This window comes from Coregonus clupeaformis, unplaced genomic scaffold (genome assembly GCF_020615455.1).
Source record: "Coregonus clupeaformis isolate EN_2021a unplaced genomic scaffold, ASM2061545v1 scaf1062, whole genome shotgun sequence".
Classification (NCBI taxonomy): Eukaryota; Metazoa; Chordata; class Actinopteri; order Salmoniformes; family Salmonidae; genus Coregonus; species Coregonus clupeaformis.
In genome coordinates this window covers 96,076-120,703 of record NW_025534516.1, presented here as the reverse complement: position 1 = coordinate 120,703, position 24,628 = coordinate 96,076, and the positions used below count along the sequence as shown (strand labels likewise).

The 24,628-nt window shown below is 45.1% G+C and overlaps 1 protein-coding gene across 2 annotated transcripts in view; it reads right to left on the bottom strand.

Moving 5' to 3' along the window:
• LOC121582583 (sarcoplasmic/endoplasmic reticulum calcium ATPase 2) overlaps positions 1–24,628 on the bottom strand; it is a 62,807-nt gene that overhangs the window by 15,707 nt on the left and 22,472 nt on the right. For both annotated transcript variants that reach the window (XM_041898485.2, XM_041898484.2), the window contains exon 6: positions 810–890. In XM_041898485.2, the coding sequence (XP_041754419.1) occupies positions 810–890 (81 nt within the window). The remainder of the gene's footprint in view (positions 1–809; positions 891–24,628) is intronic.

Genomic DNA, 24,628 nt, shown 5'->3' with positions numbered 1-24,628 from the left:
AACATTGCTGACAGGTGTATAAAATCGAGCACACAGCCATGCAATATCCATAGAAAAACATTGGCAGTAGAATGGCCTTACTGAATTGCCTAGTGACTTTCAATGTGGCACCGTCATAGGATGCCACGTTTCCAACAAGTCAGTTCGTCAAATTTCTGCCCTGCTAGAGCTGCCCCGGTCAACTGTAAGTGCTGTTATTGTGAAGTGGAAACATCTAGGAGCAACAACGGCCCAGCCGTGAAGTGGTTTGCATAGTACCAACTGTAAAGTTTGGTGGAGGAGGAATAATGTCTGGGCTGTTTTTCATGGTTCGGGCTAGGCCCCTTAGTTCCAGTGAAGGGAAATCTTAACGCTAAAGCATACAATAACATTCTAGACAATTCTGGCTTCCAACTTTGTGGCAACAGTTTGGGGAAGACCCTTCCCTGCTTCAGCATGACAATGCCCCAGTGCACAAAGCGAGGACCAAACAGAAATGGTTTGTCGAAATATGTGTGGAAGAACTTGACTGGCCTGCACAGAGCCCTGACCTCAGCCCCATCGAAAACGTTTGGGATGAATTGGAACGCCAACTGGGAGCCAGGTCTAATCGACCCAACATCAGTGCCCGACCTCACTAATGCTGTTGCGGCTGAAAGGAAACAAGTCCCTGCAGCAATGTTCCAGCATCTAGTGGAAAGCCTTCCCAGAACAGTGGAGGCTGTTATAGCAGCAAAGGGGGGACCAACTACATATTAATGCCCATGATTTTGGAATGAGATGTTAGACAAGCAGGTTGAAAAGAAACGAGGCCAAGGCCTAGATCTCACCTGTCAGAATGGACTGGTCCACCCTCAGGGTTGTGGATTTGATGGATGTGAGTCGAATATCTGCAGGAACTTTGTCGCCAACTGTGGAGAAAAACAAACATAATGGGGGGAGAGACCATTAAAGGAAAAATCCACTCAAAACCACTAATTCCTTTAATTTACAGTGTTAAATAACACTCATATGTGAGAACAATATTTTCTGTGAATAAATGTTTCATTTTGGTGTTATAATAAGGTTGGTATCAACATGGAAAACTGTTGTGGAAATCTGTTGCAGCTCAAGTCAACTACAAAATCCACAATGCAATGCTCTCTCTATGGGCTGTCTGGCTGGCTAGCTAGCAAGCAAACATCGCTACACACAATAATACCAAAGACAATATCAGCATGTAAAGTAGCTAGTTAGCTGTAAAATTGCCTGTAAAATCAATTTAGGAGTCTACATTCTCACTATTTCAACCTGCTGATCGATGTGCCTCAGAGTGGAGTCTGGCATTCGCAACAGCAGATATACTTTTGAGGAGATGGGAAACGTTGCCCATGCTAGTAAAATGGGCTGTGCGGTGTATTCTGAGATGTGAGAAAATTAACTTGCCATCTGTAATATCGTATAGCTTTGGAATCTTGACATTACGCACTTTCTAGGAAAACAGGCACGTTTCTCGACATACAGTTGAAGTCGGAAGTTTACATACACTTAGGTTGGAGTCATTAAAACCATCTTTCAACCACTCCACAAATTTCTTGTTAACAAACTATAGTTTTGGCAAGTCGGTTAGGACATCTACTTTGTGCATGACACAAGTAATGTTTCCAAAAATTGTTTACAGACAGATTATTTCACTTATAATTCACTGTATCACTGCACCTGTACACAGCCATTCTGAAATTAGCCCACCCAACTACCTCATCCCCATATTGTTATTTATTTTGCTAATTTGCACCCCAGTATCTCTATTTGCACATCATCTTTTGCACATCTATCATTCTAGTGTTAATACGAAATTGTAACTATTTTGCACTATGGCCTATTTATTGCCTTACCTCCATAACTTACTACATTCGCACACACTGTATATATATTTTCTGTTTGTATTTTTGACTTTGTTTTGTTTAACCCATATGTAACTCTGTGTTGTTGTTTTTAATCGCACTGCTTTGCTTTATCTTGGCCAGGTCGCAGTTGTAAATGAGAACTTGTTCTCAACTGGCTTACCTGGTTAAATAAAGGTGAAATAAAAAAATAAAATAAAATCACAATTCCAGTGGGTCAGAAGTTCACATACACTAAGTTGACTGTGCCTTTAAACAGCTTAGAAAATGTGTGGGCAGAACTGAAAAAGTGTGTGTGAGCAAGGAGGCCTACAAACCTGACTCAGTTACACCAGCTCTGTCAGGAGGAATGTGCCAAAATTCCCCCAACTTATTGTGGGAAGCTTGTGGAAGGCTACCCCCGAAACTTTTGACCCAAGTGAAACAATTTAAAGGCAATGCTACCAAATACTCATTGAGTGTATGTAAACTTCTGACCCACTGGGAATGTGATGAAAGAAATAAAAGTTGAAACAAATCATTCTATTATTCTGACATTTCACATTCTTAAAATAAAGTGGTGATCCTAACTGACCTAAGACAGGGAATTTACCTTCTCAAAGTCAAATGTTTAAATGTATTTGGCTAAGGTGTATGTAAACTTCCGACTTCAACTGTATACACTTGACTTTGAGAAGGGATTGCGTGACGGTTAGCTTAGCAACCGCGTGACGCAGCATAACAACGTGAACATGATTAGACGACAGTCTGCTAGGTGAGGCGTTATACGTTTCCTATAATATCTCTAGCAACGGCACCATGCAATGCACCCTGGACAGAAGAGGCAGACAAATAGGAAAAATGTGCTAGACCCTCCGTTAAATTACTAATTTCTCGAGGTAGGAATATCGCAAAAATATGATCAATGGCTCATTCGAGAGAAAACATCCTCCCAAGTTATGACATCGGCCAGTATTGAAATCGGACATGTATGATAGCCGTTTTTGCAAACTAAAAGTAATATTCCTATTACCTTTCAGTGTAGTGCTAGCGACTTTATCACAGTGCTACGTCATACCGGCCGGATTTCTGCCTGCTTGAAAGGCAATAACTCAGATACACGTTAAAACATGAAATGTGCCAGGGAATTGATAGAACATCGCAGATGCACAAAAACAATATAACATTCAAAATGGGTGAACCTTTCCTTTAAGTACAACTAGAGCAGGGCTGAGTTGAGTGGATTATACTGAAGGAGGATACCTTTATTGGATTACATTCTAACCTGTAGTTCACAGATTAAGCACAAGACATCTAAACAAATTAGGCATAAGGTGCATGAGGATGGGGCAATTTGACATTTTGAAGGCATAATTGAGTCAAGAGATGTTAAACATTTTGGTGAAATATGCAGTACAAACCTTTGAAGACAGAACGGCTTTATCAAACTCAAGTTATTTCATGAGCAAGAGGGTCACAACACTACTGATGTTCACAGGGCATGTCCAATTCTCCAGACACACACGTGAAACCACTGGCTCACTCATATGTGCAGAATGTAGACTAGTGACAAATTAAACATTTGCTGGATAACAGCTGAGAGAAAATGATATGTAAAACAATATTAATGTTCCACTGAACTAGTGCGGGGGACAAAAATAGAAGGTAGCTCATTCTTTCCACTAACATAGGGCTTTGGTAATTGCCAGTAAAACAAAAGTACAACATAAATTCCAAAATACTCTTCGCACCACTGAAAGGGACAGTCCCAAGAGCTCATTAAAGGATCTTGACATTTATTAGCTACGGCTGAGAAGAGGGTATCAGCGTATCCTACTGTCGGCCTGAAAGAACAACACGCAGGGATTCCAAATTATATTGATAAATTGCTTTAGGCAGGGTGGTTGATTAAGAAAACAGAATTTAAAATGGCTTGTTCTTTTGATGTAGTTTTACAGTATATAAACTAGTATATATGAACTACTTTATGTAGCCAGACCAAAAAAAAGATGGCCTACTGTACAAACAAGAGCCCCTGATTAATTCCTTCTCCAAAGGACAGAGTTTTGACAGACATGTAAACAGACCCTTGGGCCTCCTCAGTGCTAGACGGGGGGGGGGACGGGACGGGGGGAGACGAATTGCATGAGACCTGAAAAAAGCACGTCCAAAAATGGGAAAACTATTTTGATCAGTTCTACAGTGGGGGTTTAGTTGTGAACGCTGCTGGGCAAGAGTCTCTGCTATGGCCCTCATGGAACAGGGGAGGCCACCTAGCCAGCACACTCTCTCTATACACAATATACTCACTATGCTCTGCAATAATCATACTAGCGCCACCATAGGGACAAGAGGCTAGGGACTACATTAAACACTGGAAGAGCAGCTACTTATTTCTAGCTTTATCCCTCCAAACATTCTGATAAAACCCCAGCCTTAATAACTGTGCCAACTCCAGCTGTAAAGTTAGGAATGGAGCACTATCGCCTTCATCCCTGGTGGCTGTCAAAACTTCATTACAACCTGCCAGGCTTCAAACTATACTGAACAAAAATGAAACGCAACATGCAGCAATTTCAAAGATTTTACAAAGTTAATCAGTCAATTGAAAAATTCATTAGGCCCTAATCTATAGATTTCACATGACTGGGAATACAGATATGCATCTGTTGGTCAAAGATACCTTTAAAAAAGGTAGTGACGTGGATCAGAAAACCAGTAAGCATCTGGTGTGACCACCATTTGCCTCATGCAGTGCGACATCTCCTTCGCATAGAGTTGATCAGGCTGTTGATTGTGGCCTGTGGAATGTTGTCCCACTCCTCTTCAATGGCTGTGCGAAGTTGCTGGCTATTGGCGGGAACTGGAACACGCTGTCGTACACATCAATCCAGAGCATCCCAAACATGCTCAATGCGTGACATGTCTGGTGAGTATGGGACATTTTCAGCTTCCAGGAATTGTGTACAGATCCTTGTGACATGGGGCCGTGCATTACGATGCTGAAACATGAGGCGAGGGCAGTAAATGAAAGGCATGACAATGGGCCTCAGGATCTCGTCATGGTATCTCTGTGCATTCAAATTGCTACAGATAAAATGCAATTGTGTCCGTTGTCCGTACCTTATGCCTGCCCATACCATCACCCCACCGCCACAATGGGGCACTCGGTTCACAACATTGACATTAACAAACCTCTCGCCCACACAATGACTTACAAGTGGTCTGTGGTTGTGAGGCCAGTTGGACATACTGCCAAATTCTCTAAAACAGCATATGCCAAACTTGGTCCCGGGGATCACAAGGGGTGCACGTTTTGGTTATTGCCCTAGCACTACACAGCTGATTCAAATAATCAAAGATTGATGTCCTTATTTGAATCAGCTGTGTAGTGCTAGTGCAAAAAACTGTCACTGTCAAAATGCCCCTAAACTAAACTAGCTAATAGTGAACCACGTTCCCAATACACAAGAGGGTCATGGGGTAGGGTAACCTACTTTTGAAGACAACGAGAGCAGAGTGCCTGTAAGAATAGGTCTTAATTCGACAAGTTGCTCATCAAGTAGCCTAACAGCATTTATTTGACATGAGTAGGATCGGTGCTATCAATGGTGAATCCAAAAACCAAGTCTCAATGAAAGAAATGAAGGGCATTTATTAATAATAATAATGGTGGATGGAGTGAGACATGATGTCCCAGATGTGCTCAATTGGATTCAGGTCTGGGGAAAGGGCGGGCCAGTCCATAGCATCAATGCCTTCCTCTTGCAGGAACTGCTGACACACTCCAGCCACATGAGGTCTAGCATTGTCTTGCATTAGGAGGAACCCAGGGCCAACCGCACCAGCATATGGTCTCACAAGGGGTCTGAGGATCTCATCTCGGTACCTAATGGCAGTCGGGCTACCTCTGGCGAGCACATGGAGGGCTGTGCGGCCCCCCAAAGAAATGCCACCCCACACCATGACTGGCCCACCGCCAAACCGGTCATGCTGGAGGATGTTGCAGGCAGCAGAACGTTCTCCACGGCATCTCCAGACTCTGTCACGCGCTCAGTGTGAACCTGCTTTCATCTGTGAAGAGCACAGGGCGCCAGTGGCGAATTTGCCAATCTTGGTGTTCTCTGGCAAATGCCAAACGTCCTGCACGGTGTTAGGCTGTAAGCACAACCCCCACCTGTGGACGTCGGGCCCTCATACCACCCTCATGGAGTCTGTTACTGACCGTTTGAGCAGACACATGCACATTTGTGGCCTGCTGGAGGTCATTTTGCAGGGCTCTGGCAGTGCTCCTCCTGCTCCTCCTTGCACAAAGGCGGAGGTAGCAGTCCTGCTGCTGGGTTGTTGCCATCCTACGGCCTCCTCCACGTCTCCTGATGTACTGGCCTGTCTCCTGGTAGCGCCTCCATGATCTGGACACTACGCTGACAGCCACAGCAAACCTTCTTGCCACAGCTCGCATTGATGTGCCATCCTGGATGAGCTGCACTACCTGAGCCACTTGTGTGGGTTGTAGACTCCGTCTCATGCTACCACTAGAGTGAAAGCACCGCCAGCATTCAAAAGTGACCAAAACATCAGCCAAGAAGCATAGGAACTGAGAAGTGGTCTGTGGTCACCACCTGCAAAACCAGTCCTTTATTGGGGGTGTCTTGCTAATTGCCTATAATTTCCACCTGTTGTCTATTCCATTTGCAAAACAGCATGTGAAATGTATTGTCTATCAGTGTTGCTTCCTAAGTGGACAGTTTGATTTCACAGAAGTGTGATTCACTTGGAGTTACATTGTGTTGTTTAAGTGTTCCCTTTATTTTTTTGAGCAGTGTATATATACACATATATACATAGATATATATACACACACACATACATATATATACAAACATATATATATACATATACAGTGAGGGAAAAAAGTATTTGATCCCCTGCTGATTTTGTATGTTTGCCCACTGACAAAGAAATGATCAGTCTATAATTTTAATGGTAGGTTTATTTAAACAGTGAGAGACAGAATAACAAAAAAATCCAGAAAAATGCATGTCAAAAATGTTATAAATTGATTTGCATTTTAATGAGGGAAATAAGTATTTGACCCCCTCTCAATCAGAAACATTTCTGGCTCCCAGGTGTCTTTTATACAGGTAACGAGCTGAGAGTAGGAGCACACTCTTAAAGGGAGTGCTCCTAATCTCAGCTTGTTACCTGTATAAAAGACACCTGTCCACAGAAGCAATCAATCAGATTCCAAACTCTCCACCATGGCCAAGACCAAAGAGCTCTCCAAGGATGTCAGGGACAAGATTGTAGACCTAAACACGGCTGGAATGGGCTACAAGACCATCGCCAAGCAGCTTGGTGAGAAGGTGACAACAGTTGGTGCGATTATTCGCAAATGGAAGAAACACAAAATAACTGTCAATCTCCCTCGGCCTGGGGCTCCATGCAAGATCTCACCTCGTGGAGTTGCAATGATCATGAGAACGGTGAGGAATCAGCCTAGAACTACACGGGAGGATCTTGTCAATGATCTCAAGGCAGTTGGGACCATAGTCACCAAGAAAACAATTGGTAACACTACGCCGTGAAGGACTGAAATCCTGCAGCGCCCGCAAGGTCCCCCTGCTCAAGAAAGCACATATACATGCACGTCTGAAGTTTGCCAATGAACATCTGAATGATTCAGAGGAGAACTGGGTGAAAGTGTTGTGGTCAGATGAGACCAAAATGGAGCTCTTTGGCATCAACTCAACTCGCCATGTTTGGAGGAGGAGGAATAATGCCTATGACCCCAAGAACACCATCCCCACCGTCAAACATGGAGGTGGAAACATTATGCTTTGGGGGTGTTTTTCTGCTAAGGGGACAGGACAACTTCACCGCATCAAAGGGACGATGGATGGGGCCATGTACCATCAAATCTTGGGTGAGAACCTCCTTCCCTCAGCTAGGGCATTGAAAATGGGTCGTGGATGGGTATTCCAGCATGACAATGACCCAAAACACACGGCCAAGGCAACAAAGGAGTGGCTCAAGAAGAAGCACATTAAGGTCCTGGAGTGGCCTAGCCAGTCTCCAGACCTTAATCCCATAGAAAATCTGTGGAGGGAGCTGAAGGTTCGAGTTGCCAAACGTCAGCCTCGAAACCTTAATGACTTGGAGAAGATCTGCAAAGAGGAGTGGAACAAAATCCTTCCTGAGATGTGTGCAAACCTGGTGGCCAACTACAAGAAACGTCTGACCTCTGTGATTGCCAACAAGGGTTTTATCACCAAGTACTAAGTCATGTTTTGCAGAGGGGTCAAATACTTATTTCCCTCATTAAAATGCAAATCAATTTATAACATTTTTGACATGCGTTTTTCTGGATTTTTTTGTTGTTATTCTGTCTATCACCGTTCAAATAAACCTACCATTAAAATTATAGACTGATCATGTCTTTGTCAGTGGGCAAACGTACAAAATCAGCAGGAGATCAAATACTTTTTTCCCCTCACTGTATGTATGTATGTACAGTGGGGAGAACAAGTATTTGATACACTGCCGATTTTGCAAGTTTTCCTACTTACAAAGCATGTAGAGGTCTGTAAATTTTATCATAGGTACACTTCAACTGTGAGAGACGGAATCTAAAACAAAAACCCAGAAAATCACATTGTATGATTTTTAAGTAATTAATTTGCATTTTATTGCATGACATAAGTATTTGATACATCAGAAAAGCAGATCTTTAATATTTGGTACAGAAACCTTTGTTTGCAATTACAGAGATCATACATTTCCTGTAGGACTTGACCAGGTTTGCACGCACTGCAGCAGGGATTTTGGCCCACTCCTCCATACAGACCTCCAGATCCTTCAGGTTTCGGGGCTGCCGCTGGGCAATACGGACTTTCAGCTCCCTCCAAAGATTTTCTATTGGGTTCAGGTCTGGAGACTGGCTAGGCCACTCCAGAATCTTGAGATGCTTCTTACGGAGCCACTCATTAGTTGCCCTGGCTGTGTGTTTCGGGTCGTTGTCATGCTGGAAGACCCAGCCACGACCCATCTTCAATGCTCTTACTGAGGGAAGGAGGTTGTTGGCCAAGATCTCGCGATACATGGCCCCATCCATCCTCCCCTCAATACGGTGCAATCGTCCTGTCCGCTTTGCAGAAAAGCATCCCCAAAGAATGATGTTTCCACCTCCATGCTTCATGGTTGGGATGGTGTTCTTGGGGTTGTACTCATCCTTCTTCTTCCTCCAAACACGGCGAGTGGAGTTTAGACCAAAAAGCTCTATTTTTGTCTCATCAGACCACATGACCTTCTGCCAATGACCATCTGGATGATCCAGAGGAGGAATGGGAAACTTCAGACGGGCCTGGACATGCGCTGGCTTGAGCAGGGAGACCTTGCGTTCGCTGCAGGATTTTAATCCATGACGGCGTAGTGTGTTACTAATGGTTTTCTTTGAGACTGTGGTCCCAGCTCTCTTCAGGTCATTGACCAGGTCCTGCCGTGTAGTTCTGGGCTGATCCCTCACCTTCCTCATGATCATTGATGCCCCACGAGGTGAGATCTTGCATGGAGCCCCAGATTCCATCTCTCACAGTTGAAGTGTACATATGATAAAAATTACAGACCTCTACATGCTTTGTAAGTAGGAAAACCTGCAAAATCGGCAGTGTATCAAATACTTGTTCTCCCCACTGTATGTTTTCATGGAAAACAAGGAAATGTCTAAGTGACCCCAAACCTTTGAACGGTAGTGTATATTTGCACCCATCTCCGTGAACTAATCCATTGCGGCGCCCTAGACTAAAAGGGTGTGATGCAATTGCGGAGCCTCCAGAAGCATGCAGAGGCCAAATCAAACTCTGTAACGCATCACCATGCTCCTCCCAAATTTTGTAACAATGTGGAGGGCTCTGTATAGCTCGGAATTTAAATAATTTGTTTGACAACTTGACAACTTCCTTGACAACAGCTCTACACTGCTCTGCAAAGCGCAAGAAGTATGAATGCACTGACTTCTGCTGAGGCTATATCACCATAAATGCTGATGGCCAATGCAGAAGTCGGATTGACCATGCGCACAGATGCAAAGTGTACTTCTCTCTGTAGAATACGCTCTCTCCCGCCAATTTGTGCACATTCATTGTTTTATAACTTAATTGTGTGAATTTTTTGCATTTGCTTGTTCGTGTATATCAATTCTTCATTACATATATCACCAGTAGTACATTTACCGTTAATTCCTAATCTACAATGTTTGTAATTTGGCAAGGTGACTGGGAATATGGCAGAATACAAACAGTGTAGCTACTCACTTCGCAAGGCAATTAAACTGGCAAAACATCAGTATAGAGACAAAGTGGAGTCGCAATTCAATGGCTCAGACACGAGACGTATGTGGCAGGGTCTACAGACAATCACGGACTACAAAAAGAAAACCAGCCACGTCGCCGACACCGACGTCTTGCTTCCAGACAAGCTAAACACCTTCTTCGCCCGCTTTGAGGATAACACAGTGCCACTGACGAGGCCCACTACCAAGGACTGTGGCCTCTCCTTCTCCGTGGCCGACGTGATTAAGACATTTAAGCATGTTAACCCCCGCAAGGCTGCCGGCCCAGACGGCATCCCTAGCCGCGTCTTCAGAGCATGCGCAGACCAGCTGGCTGGTGTGTTTATGGACATATTCAATCTCTCCCTTTCCCAGTCTGCTGTTCCCACATGCTTCAAGATGGCCACCATTGTTCCTGTACCCAAGAAAGAAAAGGTAACTGAAGTAAATGACTATCGCCCTGTAGCACTCACCTCTGTCATCATGAAGTGCTTTGAGAGACTAGTCAAGGATCATATCACCTCTACCTTACCTGCCACCCTAGAACCACTTCAATTTGCTTACCGCCCCAATAGATCCACCGACGATGCAATCGCCATCACACTGCCCTATCCCATCTGGACAAGAGGAATACCTATGTAAGAATGCTGTTCATTGACTATAGCTCAGCATTCAACACCATTGTACCCTCCAAGCTCATCATTAAGCTTAAGGCCCTGGGTCTGAACCCCGCCCTGTGCAACTGGGTCCTGGACTTCCTGACGGGCCGCCCCAGCTGGTGAAGGTAAGAAACAACATCTCCACTTCGCTGATCCTCAACACTGGGGCCCCACAAGGGTGCGTGCTCAGCCCCCTCCTGTACTCCCTGTTCACCCATGACTGCATGGCCAAGCACGCCTCCAACTCAAATCATCAAGTTTGCAGACGACACAACAGTAGTAGGCTTGATTACCAACAATGATGAGACCTCCTACAGGGAGGAGGTGAGGGCTCTGGGAGTGTGGTGCCAGGAAAATAACCTCTCACTCAACATCAACAAAACAAAGGAGATGATCGTGGACTTCAGGAAACAGCAGAGGGTGCACCCCCCTATCCACATGGATGGGACCGCAGTGGAGAAGGTTGAAAGCTTCAAGTTCCTTGGCGTACACATCACCGACAAACTGAAATGGTCCACCCACGCAGACAGTGTGGTGAAGAAGGTGCAACAGAGCCTCTTCAACCTCAGGAGGCTGAAGAAATTTGGCTTAGCACCTAAAACCCTCACAAACTTTTACAGATGCACAAAAGTGGTCCTCTGTAGCTCAGCTGGTAGAGCACGGCGCTTGTAACGCCAAGGTAGTGGGTTCGATCCCCGGGACCACCCATACACAAAAAAAAACAATTATGCACGCATGACTGTAAGTCGCTTTGGATAAAAGCGTCTGCTAAATGGCATATTATATTATTATTATACAATTGAGAGCATCCTGTCGGGCTGTATCACCGGCTGGTACGGCAACAGCACCGCCCACAACCGCAGTGCTCTCCAGAGGGTGGTGCGGTCTGCCGAACGCATTACCGGGGGCAAACTACCCGCCCTCCAAGACACATACAACACCCGATGTCACAGGAAGGCCAAAAAGATAATCAAGGACATCAACCACCCGAGCCACTGCCTTCATCCAGAAGGCGAGGTCAGTACAGGTGCATCAAAGCTGGGACCGAAAGAATGAAAAACAGCTTCTATCTCAAGGCCATCAGACTGTTAAATAGCCATCACTAGCACATTAGAGGCTGCTGCTGCCTATTGAAAATCACTGGCCACTTTAAGAAATGGAACACTAGTCACTTTAATAATGTTTACATATCTTGCACTACTCATCTCATATGTATCTACTGCATTTTATTCTATAATATTCTACTGTATCTTAGTCCATGCCGCTGTGTCATTGCTTGTCCATGTATATATTCTTAAATCCCATTCCTTATTAGTTTTGTGTGTATTGGGTATATGTTGTGTAATTGTTAGATATTACTGCACTGTCGGAGCTAGAAGCACAAGCATTTCACTACACCGCTATAACATCTGCTAAACACGTGTACTTTTGAGCTAATACTCTATAAGAGATACAGGAGCTCAAGCAGTAGAACATTTGAGGTGCCGGTAATCAGCTCAAGTGAGCTCCTGCCCAAGCTTCTTATCCCTTGCGCAAATAGCCTACAGCTGTGTCTGTCCCGAGCTCACTGGTGAGGGAAACTGAGGGCCCAGAATATTTTATACAATGTTGCAAGTTCACTAGTGCAAGCTTCAGGCCTGACCCAAGTTAATAGTTAATACAATGTTTCAACTTCGTTGCAGACAGGCCATGTGTAGCCAATGTGATTTATAGGATATTTATTTTTATCAGGATATTTTCTACCTGTAGGCTGCAATGTTTTTATTTGTTGGCCTCCTGTAGCTCAGTTGGTAGAGCATGGTGCTTGCAACGCCAGGATTGTGGGTTCGATTACCACGGGGGGCCAGTATGAAAAATGTATGCACTCACTAACTGTAAGTCGCTCTGGATAAGAGCGTCTGCTAAATGACTAAAATGTAAAATGTAGGCTATTTTTTACATTAGTTGGCAATGGAAGACAATTTTTAGGTTTGAATCATTTTCATTGATAGAATTTTGATTAACCACATGACAATGATTTTGAGATATGAAGACGTTATTATAAATTAAACTAAACTGTTCCACGAAAATGTGCATATGAAAACCATAACTGCCATGCAGATCGGTAGAAACTGTAAAATAAATTGGCATTCCACATAAGAAAGGTTGCCGACTCCTCGTGTAGCCTATTATCGGCAACTTCAGGAGAGTAAGGGCAGAATCTGCAAAAGCCAGCAGGAGGAGAATAGTTGGGTCAGGTAACTTTTTTTTCTTCTTCTGGTTATCTAGATCTCTGGGGCCCTCGAGGCATTTGTCTTATTTCATCAAACCGTAAGCTTCAAGCATCAGACAAGCTAAATGCATATAGTTGATTTTAGTGCAGGGCCGAGTATCGCTCCGCCTCCTCGGATGTCGCTATGGCTTTGACAACCCGTGCCAACGGTCACCCTCTACATCAGCATGGTGAATGAGGCTTTATTTAGCTGTCCATATTACTGAGAAAGGAAGATTGTCTCTTCCAGGTTGGGGACCTTTTCCTCCCCAGACATCAAAGAGGATCCAATCAACCCCCTTGAGCGAGAGAGAAAGACAAATGTCAGGCAACAGGTACTTGAGTGTTATCACTCCATCAGCCTACGAAGGCCATGGCAAAGGGGATCCTCTTCAGCAAATCAAATTTTAACACTCACAAACGCACACGTTGTGACATGGAACCTGGCCTAAACTGCAGTGGTGCTCCTGAATGCCTGTGTGGAGCTGTGTAAAATGTGTTACTACAGACCACAACAGAAAGCGGTTCATATCCACCCTCCAGTCCTTGTAAACAGGTAGCCTAAACAATCACCCACACCACTCGCCAGCCCTGGCTCATCAGTGGCCAGGGAGGTTTGATTTTCCTCGGCGAGGTTGCATGTAGGCCTGAAGTTTCCCGGTCGTTTCACGCAGTCAAAGTCCACAGGGAACCACCTGCTGTTCTCATGAATGCTAAGAGAAAGGAGCCATCATCAAACCCAAGGTACATAAACAAAGAGCTGGAGATACACAGCATGCTGTGTGAACCTACATCCATGACCTAATAAAATCAGACAGCCCCTTAGTGTCGGTTGTGTAATGAAGAAGAAAGAAAAAAGTATAATGAGAAAAGGGAGGATGAAGAGAGGCAGATGAGAAGAGGGAAAGACGGACGGGGTAGAGGGAGAAAGTTAAACGGATCGCTTGAGAGAGGACAAAAGACAGACCATTCTGGCCTCTAAACACATGAAAGGAAAGTGCAACCATCTGGTTCGCTAATGATTTATCTGATAAAATCTTGCCCTTTGTAAATGTTAGATCCTGTCTATGCCCCTTGGACCGCCTCACCAGCACTGCCATGGTGGGATGTTGTAGAAGGCAACAAGACCACAAAGCCAGAGCCTGCTGTGGTCCAACTCACACACACATTACAAAACTGGGTCACACAAGCACACTGCCAGCCACATAGAGACAGAGAGAAAGGCCACACTTGTTTTTCCTATATACAGGGGGTCAGGGTTATTGCCATGGCATGGTGGGAGGTGATGGTAGTCAGCTCGGCTGGAAGAAAAAAATGTCCTGGAAGGAGAGCTGGTGAAAGATGAAGAACTGCTGCTGTTCCAACGTGTTACAACACAGAATCCCTGTTACTGATAGCCAACTGTAGGTGAATAGAACAACGAGGGAGGAGAAGAGGGTGGGAATCTATCTAGCAGGCAACCTTTCGCAGAGTCCCTGAGAATGCCACTGTAAGCTACTGTTAGCAGTAACACTGGAAGCTAAACCTAGGCTTGACAGCTGCTTAGCCCAGGCTCCCGCTCTCACGTCTGTCCCTGGTGAATGCATGGTTGCCCTCTCCCTCTCAGGGGGGGTTGAAGCCAGGCGGTTAAAGTGAAAGCCACAGCTGAGGTGGTGGGTGGTGGTGAAGGCAGTCTAAGGTTTCTGGCACGCGCCACAGCTCATATTCAGGTCATCCCTCCACCCTTGTTAACACCATCACTACGTGTTTATAGTCCCTGAGGGGTCGGTAGCATCCTGTCGCCAACCCATCACTGTCACAATCTCAGTGGAAGAGAAGGAACCCTGATCACATGGTTGCAGTCAGGTATGACCCCAAATGACACCAGGAGGCAGCCCATACCATGGCAGACACGCACACATTTTTGGGGGACAAAATGTTGGGGACAGACTATTTTGAGCAACTTACATGAAAACCACGCAGTCATGGAAAACGTGTTTATTTTGGTCTAACAGTTGGGAGATACCGGATCATTGATGCATTCTAAAGGAAGGCAGGTGTAGCGTTTGAGATTTGACATGACGGCACTGATTGGTTTGACTGTTTGCAGATGAGCAGCAAATCAGAGTGTGTAAGAGATGGACTGAACATTTCGGTGTGTGCCGCAAACAAAACTGTGCGTGGTCTTTGACAAGTAAACAAATGAATAAAAACATTTACAGTATGTGAGTAAGCAAGTGGAAGGTAGGTAGGTGGGTGTCGTCTTGCCGGTAGACTTCCAAGGTCACTGGGCTCCAGACGGTGGAGACAGCGGCTCCAGCCCAGCCTGTCAGCTCTGACTCACTCTTCGGAGGGGAGAGATGTGGTGGGTAGGAGGAAGGCTTGAACATGGCACGTTGTGCACTCTGCTTACATAAAGCCAAAAGGTGGGATATTCACGAGATAACACAAACACACGAGCGGTCACCGACGTACAAACACTGCATATTGTACACAGAACTCTGTTTAAACCCTTACCCTTGACAAGACTTAAGATTCCTCTTTGGCAGCTCTGAGGACTCTGGGCCAGGATATAAAGCAGATGCTACTTTAAACATGGCACTTAGCTACATAGCATTCAAGTCATGTATCAACTCCTCTCCTTACTCACCGCACAAAGGTCCACATACTCTGCCTTTATGGTATGTAGTTACTCCTGTTACTCTGAAAATGGAGCGTGAGGGGTTAACTAAAGCCCTTCATTCCACTTCCTGAGTGCGGTGGCAGGAGTGGGAAAAACCCCCTCCAACCTTTCCTTTGAGGCAGAGAGAAAGAAAAGTCATTTTCTAGAAATCTGGGTGACAGAGAGAGCAAGACAAGAAGAGTAAAAGGGGAAAGGACAGGGCCATGAATTGGGTGAAGCTGAAGGAGAATAGCCAATCTGTGAGGAGGCCGGGTCCGGATGACAAGAGGAAGGAAGTCGTGGGAAAGGGTTGTGGATCCAAAGCGCCTGAGGGGACATCGGGTTTTTGAGGCCACTGTATTCTGATTTCACTGTAACCCTATTCTATTCCCATATGCGATTCCCATGTCCTAGCAATCACACAACCCCCCTTTCACTCACCCACACACAGAGAGACTCATTTTATATGAACCTCTCAATCCGTTCACAGTTCTCACATGGTCTTATGTAACAGGCAGCTCCACTCACCTGGTGCCGCTATTGTATTGTATTAGTCAGGGAGATGAGCCGTGTTTAGCAGAATGGATGTATGAGTTAGAGGAGAGACTCATCTACATCCCAAACACTGTTGATGAGAGCCTGCTATCGCAAATTACTTCGCTTTTTAGCAGAGCCTACTCAATCTATTATCTCAATTACCTGTCCCACTGCAGCCAGGTGACATACAGGTCGATTTTACAACAGCATGGGGGAGTTCACATTCAAACAACTTCCTCCAGTGCCATTCAATATGAGAGAGAGGGGCAGACAGAGGGGGCTGAACAGTTGCCAGTTCTACATTGAGAGGATCTGTTGTTGGCTAGAACGTCCACTCTGACAAGTGTAGAGCATTGGAGGTGATGAAGTAAACAAAGGGTTCAACTCAGGACTGACATTTCAACTTAATTCCAATGAAAGGTCAAACTCTATAAAAGGTAGGGCTCATCTAAATTGTCTAAATCAGACTTTGAAACAACATTCACCAGCCAAGATCAAATACGGTGTTTGGGTGCGTCAATGGCAGTGAACGTTTCTGTAAATCAATTAGCAGAGCAAATGCCAGGCGGTGTCCTCTCTCCTGGTTTAGCATGCAAAAGAGACTGGGGAGATCAGGAGCAACACAGCTTTGATCTCTCTGCTTACATGACAGAACATGCATGCATATGAAATACATTCCTACCGTTTTTATAGTTGTTTGTGTAACGATTCACAGATATGCATCGGTCCCAGATTCAAATGTTTAAGATCCATGTGCATCGTTCCGCGGTCTTGCACCTGTTCACATTTTTTGGGTGCTTATATTAAATTCTTTATACCTTAGGAAAATACCTCATCTTCTGTAACAACTGATGCTTCCTCTCCTTTAGTGTCAAACTGCATGTAACTGTGTTGACAGTCATAAATCTACAAGTAATTTTGTATGCCGAACAACCCCAGGCAATAGCCTAGTCAAACTGCGTGCTGTGCACAGCTTCGCGTGCTGACCAACGCGAGGTAGGCGGCCTGTTCCTGATCTTGCACATCTGCTGGGCTCCTTCAGCATTCAAATTCTAAAATGGCTTGCGTGATACTAGGCTTTATTAGTAGAGTTAAAACCTATGCAATTTGTTAGGTTATTGCTATCTATGCGCTGTTAGAAAAGTAAGCTACCGGAGACAACTCTCATCTGGCTATAATTGCTGAACGGGCCTTACAATTGATTTTATTTTGATTGTTCAGGTTCACCGTTAGCAACAGTTTTGGTAGTTTTGCTTTAAACAATTAGTGTATATGGTCATTTTTAGATATACAGGGTAACCTTGATAATTTCATAACGAGGACAGCAATCACCTTTGTGAGGCGCACTGCATGGCCGGAGCGAGAGAAGAAGATCACGCCGTAAAAATGTAAAAACATTCAAAACCATTCGATATTGAGATGGGGGTGAAATCCAAAAGTTGTGCTGAAAGTATTCACACCCCTTGACTTTTTCCAGATTTTGTTGTGTTACAAATTGGGATTAAAATTGATTTGTCTTGGTTTTTTTTACCATCTCCACCAAATATTCCAATGTATTTTCCAAATAAAAACACTAATATCTTGATAAGTATTCAACCCCCTGAGTCAATACAAGTTAAAATCACCTTTGGCATCGATTACAGCTGTGCGTCTTTTGGGAAAAAGTATCTTATAGTGTTGCACACATGGATTGCACAATATTTGCCTGTTAATCTTTTTTAAACTCTTCAAGTGCTGTCAAGTTGGTTGTTGATCATTGTTAGACAGCCATTTTCAAGTCTTGGTATACATTTTCAAGCCGATTTATAGCACATTCAGAAAGTATTCAGACCCCTTCCCTTTTCCTCAATCTACACACAATACCCCATGACAGAGCGAAAACAGGTTTTTAGAAATTTGTGCAAATGTATTAAAAATAAAAAACAGAAATACCTTATTTACATAAGTATTCAGACCCTTTGCTATGAGACTCGAAATTGAGCTCAGGTGCATCTCGTTTCCATTGTTCATCCTTGAGATGTTTCTCCAACTTGGAGTCCACATGTGGTAAATTCAATTGACTGGACATGATTTGGAAAGGCACACACCTGTCCATGTAAGGTCCCACAGCTGACAGTGCATGTCAGAGCAAAAACCAAGCCATGAGGTTAAAGGAATTGTCCGTAGAGCTGCGAGACAGGATTGTGACGAGGCACAGATCTGTGGAAGAGTACAAAAAAACAGCATTGAAGGTCCCCAAGAACAGAGTGGCCTCCATCATTCTTAAATGGAAGAAGTTTGGAACCACCAAGACTCTTCCTAGAGCTGGCCGCCCGGACAAACTGAGCAATCGGAGGAGAAGTTCCTCTGGAGAGATGGGAGAACCTTCCAGAAGGACAACCATCGCTACGGCACTCCACCAATCAGGCCTTTATGGTAGTGGCCAAACGGAAGCCACTCCTCAGTAAAAGGCACATGAGAGCCCGCTTGGAGTTTGCCAAAAGGCACCTAAAGGACTCTCAGACCATGAGAAACAAGATTCTCTGGTCTGATGAAACCAAGATTGAACTCTTTGGCCTGAATGCCAAGTGTCACGTCTGGAGGAAACCTGGCACCATCCCTACGGTGAAGCATGGTGGTGGCAGCATCATGCTGTGGGGATGTTTTTCAGCGGCAGGGACTGGGAGACTAGTCAGGATCGAGGCAAAGATGAACGGAGCAAAGTACAGAGAGATCCTTGATGAAAACCTGCTCCAGATTGCTCAGGACCTCAGACTGGGCGAAAGTTCACCTTCCAACAAGACAACAGCCCTAAGCACACAGCCAAGACAACACAGGAGTGGCTTCGGGACAAGTCTCTGAATGTCCTTGAGTGGCCCAGCCAGGGCCCGGATTTGATCCCGATCTAACATCTCGGGAGAGACCAAAAAACAGCTGTGTAGCGACGCTCCCCATCCAACCTGAGCTTGAGAGGATCTGCAGAGAAGAATGGGAGAAACTCAAAATACAAGTGTGCCAAATTTGTAGCGTCATACCCAAGAAGACTCGAGGCTGTAATCGCTGCCAAAGGTGCTTCAACAAAGTACAGTAAAGGGTCTGAATACTTATGTAAATGTGATATTTCAGTTTATTTGTAATACATTTGCAATCATTTCTAAAAACCTGTTTTTGCTTTGTCATTATAGGGTAATGTGTAGATTGATGTGGTAAAAAAATATTTAATCAATTTTAGGATAAGGCTGTAACGTAACAAAACGTGGAAAAAGTTACTGGGTCTGAATACTTTCCGAATGCACTATAAGTCAAAACTGTAACTAGGCCCCTAAGGAACATTCAATGTGTATATTTGGCCTTGTGTTTTAGGTTTTTGTCCTGCTGAAAGGTGAATGTCTCTCCTGAACATATTTAGGCTTGCCATAAAAGTGGTTGGATACTTATTGACTTAGGACATTTCAGCTTTGAATTTATTTTAAAAAAATTCTAAAAACAAAATGTTTGATTTTTTACATTGTGGGGTATTGTGTGTAAATCAGTGGCTCAAAATCTCAATGTAATCCATTTTAAATTCAGGTCGTAACAAAATGCAGCAGAGGTAACTCTGGGTTTTCCATTCCTGTGGTGGTCCTTATGAGAGCCAGTTTCATCATCGCGCTTGATGGTTTTTACGACTGCACTTGAAGAAACTTTCTAAGTTCTTGAGATTTACCGTATTGACTGACCATGTCTTATAGTAATGATGGACTGTTGTTTCTCTTTGCTTATTTGAGCCGTTCTTGCCATAATATGGACTTGGTATTTTACCAAATAGGGCTATCTTCTGTATACCCCCCCCACCTTGTCACAACACAACTGATTGGCTCAAAAGCATTAAGGAAAGAAATTCCACAAATTAACTTTTAAGAAGGAACACCTGTTAATTGAAATGCATTCATATATACACACACAGTGGGGAGAACAAGTATTTGATACACTGCCGATTTTGCAGGTTTTCCTACTTACAAAGCATGTAGAAGTCTGTAATCCAGAAAATCACATTGTATGATTTTTAAGTAATTAATTTGCATTTTATTGCATGACATAAGTATTTGATACATCAGAAAAGCAGAACTTAATATTTGGTACAGAAACCTTTGTTTGCAATTACAGAGATCATACGTTTCCTGTAGGTCTTGACCAGGTTTGCACACACTGCAGCAGGGATTTTGGCCCACTCCTCCATACAGACCTTCTCCAGATCCTTTAGGTTTCGGGGCTGTCGCTGGGCAATACGGACTTTCAGCTCCCTCCAAAGACTTTCTATTGGGTTCAGGTCTGGAGACTGGCTAGGCCTCTCCAGGACCTTGAGATGCTTCTTACGGACCCACTCCTTAGTTGCCCTGGCTGTGTGTTTCGGGTCGTTGTCATGCTGGAAGACCCAGCCACGACCCATCTTCAATGCTCTTACTGAGGGAAGGAGGTTGTTGGCCAAGATCTCGCGATACATGGCCCCATCCATCCTCCCCTCAATACGGTGCAGTCAGTCCCTGTCCCCTTTGCAGAAAAGCATCCCCAAAGAATGATGTTTCCACCTCCATGCTTCACGGTTGGGATGGTGTTCTTGGGGTTGTACTCATCCTTCTTCTTCTTCCTCCAAACACGGCGAGTGGAGTTTAGACCAAAAAGCTCTATTTTTGTATCATCAGACCACATGACCTTCTCCCATTCCTCCTCTGGATCATCCAGATGGTCATTGGCAAACTTCAGATGGGCCTGGACATGCGCTGGCTTGAGCAGGGGGACGTTGCGTGCTCTGCAGGATTTTAATCCATGACGGCATAGTGTGTTACTAATGGTTTTCTTTGAGACTGTGGTCCCAGCTCTCTTCAGGTCATTGACCAGGTCCTGCCGTGTAGTTCTGGGCTGATCCCTCACCTTCCTCATGATCATTGATGCCCCACGAGGTGAGATCTTGCATGGAGCCCCCAGACCCGAGGGGTGATTGACCGTCATCTTGAACTTCTTCCATTTTCTAATAATTGCGCCAACAGTTGTTTCCCTTCTCACCAAGCTGCTTGCCTATTGTCCTGTAGCCCATCCCAGCCTTGTGCAGGTCTACAATTTTATCCCTGATGTCCTTACACAGCTCTCTGGTCTTGGCCATTGTGGAGAGGTTGGAGTCTGTTTGAGTGTGTGGACAGGTGTCTTTTATACAGGTAACGAGTTCAAACAGGTGCAGTTAATACAGGTAATGAGTGGAGAACAGGAGGGCTTCTTAAACAAAAACTAACAGGTCTGTGAGAGCCGGAATTCTTACTGGTTGGTAGGTGATCAAATACTTATGTCATGCAATAAAATGCAAATTAATTACTTAAAAATCATACAATGTGATTTTCTGGATTTTTGTTTTAGATTCCGTCTCTCACAGTTGAAGTGTACCTATGATAAAAATTACAGACCTCTACATGCTTTGTAAGTAGGAAAACCTGCAAAATCGGCAGTGTATCAAATACTTGTTCTCCCCACTGTGTGTGTGTGTGTGTGTGTGTGTGTGTGTGTGTGTGTGTGTGTGTGTATATATATATACACACTGCTCAAAAAAATAAAGGGAACACTTAAACAACACAATTTAACTCCAAGTCAATCACACTTCTGTGAAATCAAACTGTCCACTTAGGAAGCAACACTGATTGACAAATGTCACATGCTGTTGTGCAAATGGAATAGACAACAGGTGGAAATTATAGGCAATTAGCAAGACACCCCCAATAAAGGACTGGTTTTGCAGTTGGTGACCACAGACCACTTCTCAGTTCCTATGCTTCCTGGCTGATGTTTTGGTCACTTTTGAATGCTGGCGGTGCTTTCACTCTAGTGGCAGAATGAGACGGAGTCTACAACCCACACAAGTGGCTCAGGTAGTGCAGCTCATCCAGGATGGCACATCAATGCGAGCTGTGGCAAGAAGGTTTGCTGTGTCTGTCAGCGTAGTGTCCAGAGCATGGAAGCGCTACCAGGAGACAGGCCAGTACATCAGGAGACGTGGAGGAGGCCGTAGGAGGGCAACAACCCAGCAGCAGGACCGCTACCTCCGCCTTTGTGCAAGGAGGAGTAGGAGGAGCACTGCCAGAGCCCTGCAAAATGACCTCCAGCAGGCCACAAATGTGCATGTGTCTGCTCAAACGGTCAGAAACAGACTCCATGAGGGTGGTATGAGGGCCCGACGTCCACAGGTGGGGGTTGTGCTTACAGCCCAACACCGTGCAGGATGTTTGGCATTTGCCAGAGAACACCAAGATTGGCAAATTCGCCACTGGCACCCTGTGCTCTTCACAGATGAAAGCAGGTTCACAGTGAGCACATGTGATAGACGTGACAGAGTCTGGAGACGCCGTGGAGAACGTTCTGCTACCTGCAACATCCTCCAGCATGACCGGTTTGGCGGTGGGTCAGTCATGGTGTGGGGTGGCATTTCTTTGGGGGGCCGCACAGCCCTCCATGTGCTCGCCAGAGGTAGCCTGACTGTCATTAGGTACCGAGATGAGATCCTCAGACCCCTTGTGAGACCATATGCTGGTGCGGTTGGCCCTGGGTTCCTCCTAATGCAAGACAATGCTAGACCTCATGTGGCTGGAGTGTGTCAGCAGTTCCTGCAAGAGGAAGGCATTGATGCTATGGACTGGCCCGCCCGTTCCCCAGACCTGAATCCAATTGAGTACATCTGGGACATCATGTCTCGCTCCATCCACCAACGCCACGTTGCACCACAGACTTTCCAGGAGTTGGCGGATGCTTTAGTCCAGGTCTGGGAGGAGATCCCTCAGGAGACCATCCGCAACCTCATCAGGAGCATGCCCAGGCATTGTAGGGAGGTCACACAGGCACGTGGAGGCCACACACACTACTGAGCCTCATTTGGCTTGTTTTAAGGACATTACATCAAAGTTGGATCAGCCTGTAGTGTGGTTTTCCACTTTAATTTTGAGGGTGACTCCAAATCCAGACCTCCATGGGTTGATAAATTTGATTTCCATTGATCATTTTTGTGTGAATTTGTTGTCAGCACATTCAACTATGTAAAGAAAAAAGTATTTAATAAGATTATTTCATACATTCAGATCTAGGATGTGTTGTTTAAGTGTTCCCTTTATTTTTTTGAGCAGTGTATATAAACTCAGCAAAAAAAGAAACTTCCCTTTTTCAGGACCCTGTCTTTCAAAGATAATTAGTAAAAATCCAAATAACTTCACAGATCTTCATTGTAAAGGGTTTAAACACCGTTTCCTATGCTTGTTCAATGAACCATAAACAATGAACATGCACCTGTGGAACGCTCGTTAAGACACTAACAATTTACAGACAGTAGGCAATTAAGGTCACAGTTATGAAAAGTTAGGACACTAACAGAGGCCTATCTACTGACTCTGAAAAACACCAGAAGAAAGATGCCCAGGATCCCTGCTCATCTTCGTGAACGTGCCTTACGCATGCTGCAAAGAGGCATGAGGACTGCAGATGTGGCCAGGGCAATAAATTGCAATGTCCGTACTGTGAGATGCCTAAGACAGCGCTACAGGGAGACAGGACAGACAGCTGATCATGCTCGCAGTGGCAGACCACGTGTAACAACACATGCACAGGATCGGTACATCCGAACAGCACACCTGCGGGACAGGTACAGGATGGCAACAACTGCCCGAGTTACACCAGGAACGCACAATTCCTCCATCAGTGCTCAGACTGTCCGCAATAGGCTGAGAGAGGCTGGACTTACGGCTTGTAGGCCTGTTGTAAGGCAGGTCCTCAACAGACATCACTGGCAACAACGTCGCCTATGGGCACAAACCCACCGTCGCTGGACCAGACAGGACTGGCAAAAAGTGCTCTTCACTGACGAGTTGCGGTTTTGTCTCACCAGGGGTGATGGTCGGATTTGCGTTTATCGTCGAAGGAATGAGCGTTACACGAGGCCTGTACTCTGGAGTGGGATCGATCTGGAGGTGGAGGGTCCGTCATGGCCTGGGGCGGTGTGTCACAGCATCATCGGACTGAGCTTTTTGTCGTTGCAGGCAATCTCAACGCTGTGCGTTACAGGGAAGACATCCTCCTCCCTCATGTGGTACCCTTCCTGCAGGTTCATCCTGACATGACCCTCCAGCATGACAATGCCACCAGCCATACTGCTCGTTCTGTGCGTGATTTCCTGCAAGACAGGGATGTCAGTGTTCTGCCATGGCCAGCGAAGAGCCCGGATCTCAATCCCATTGAGCAGGTCTGGGACCTGTTGGATCGGAGGGTGAAGGCTAGGGCCATTCCCCCCAGAAATGTCAGGGAACTTGCAGGTGCCTTGGTGGAAGAGTGGGGTAACATCTCACAGCAAGAACTGGCACATCTGGTGCAGTCTATGAGCAGGAG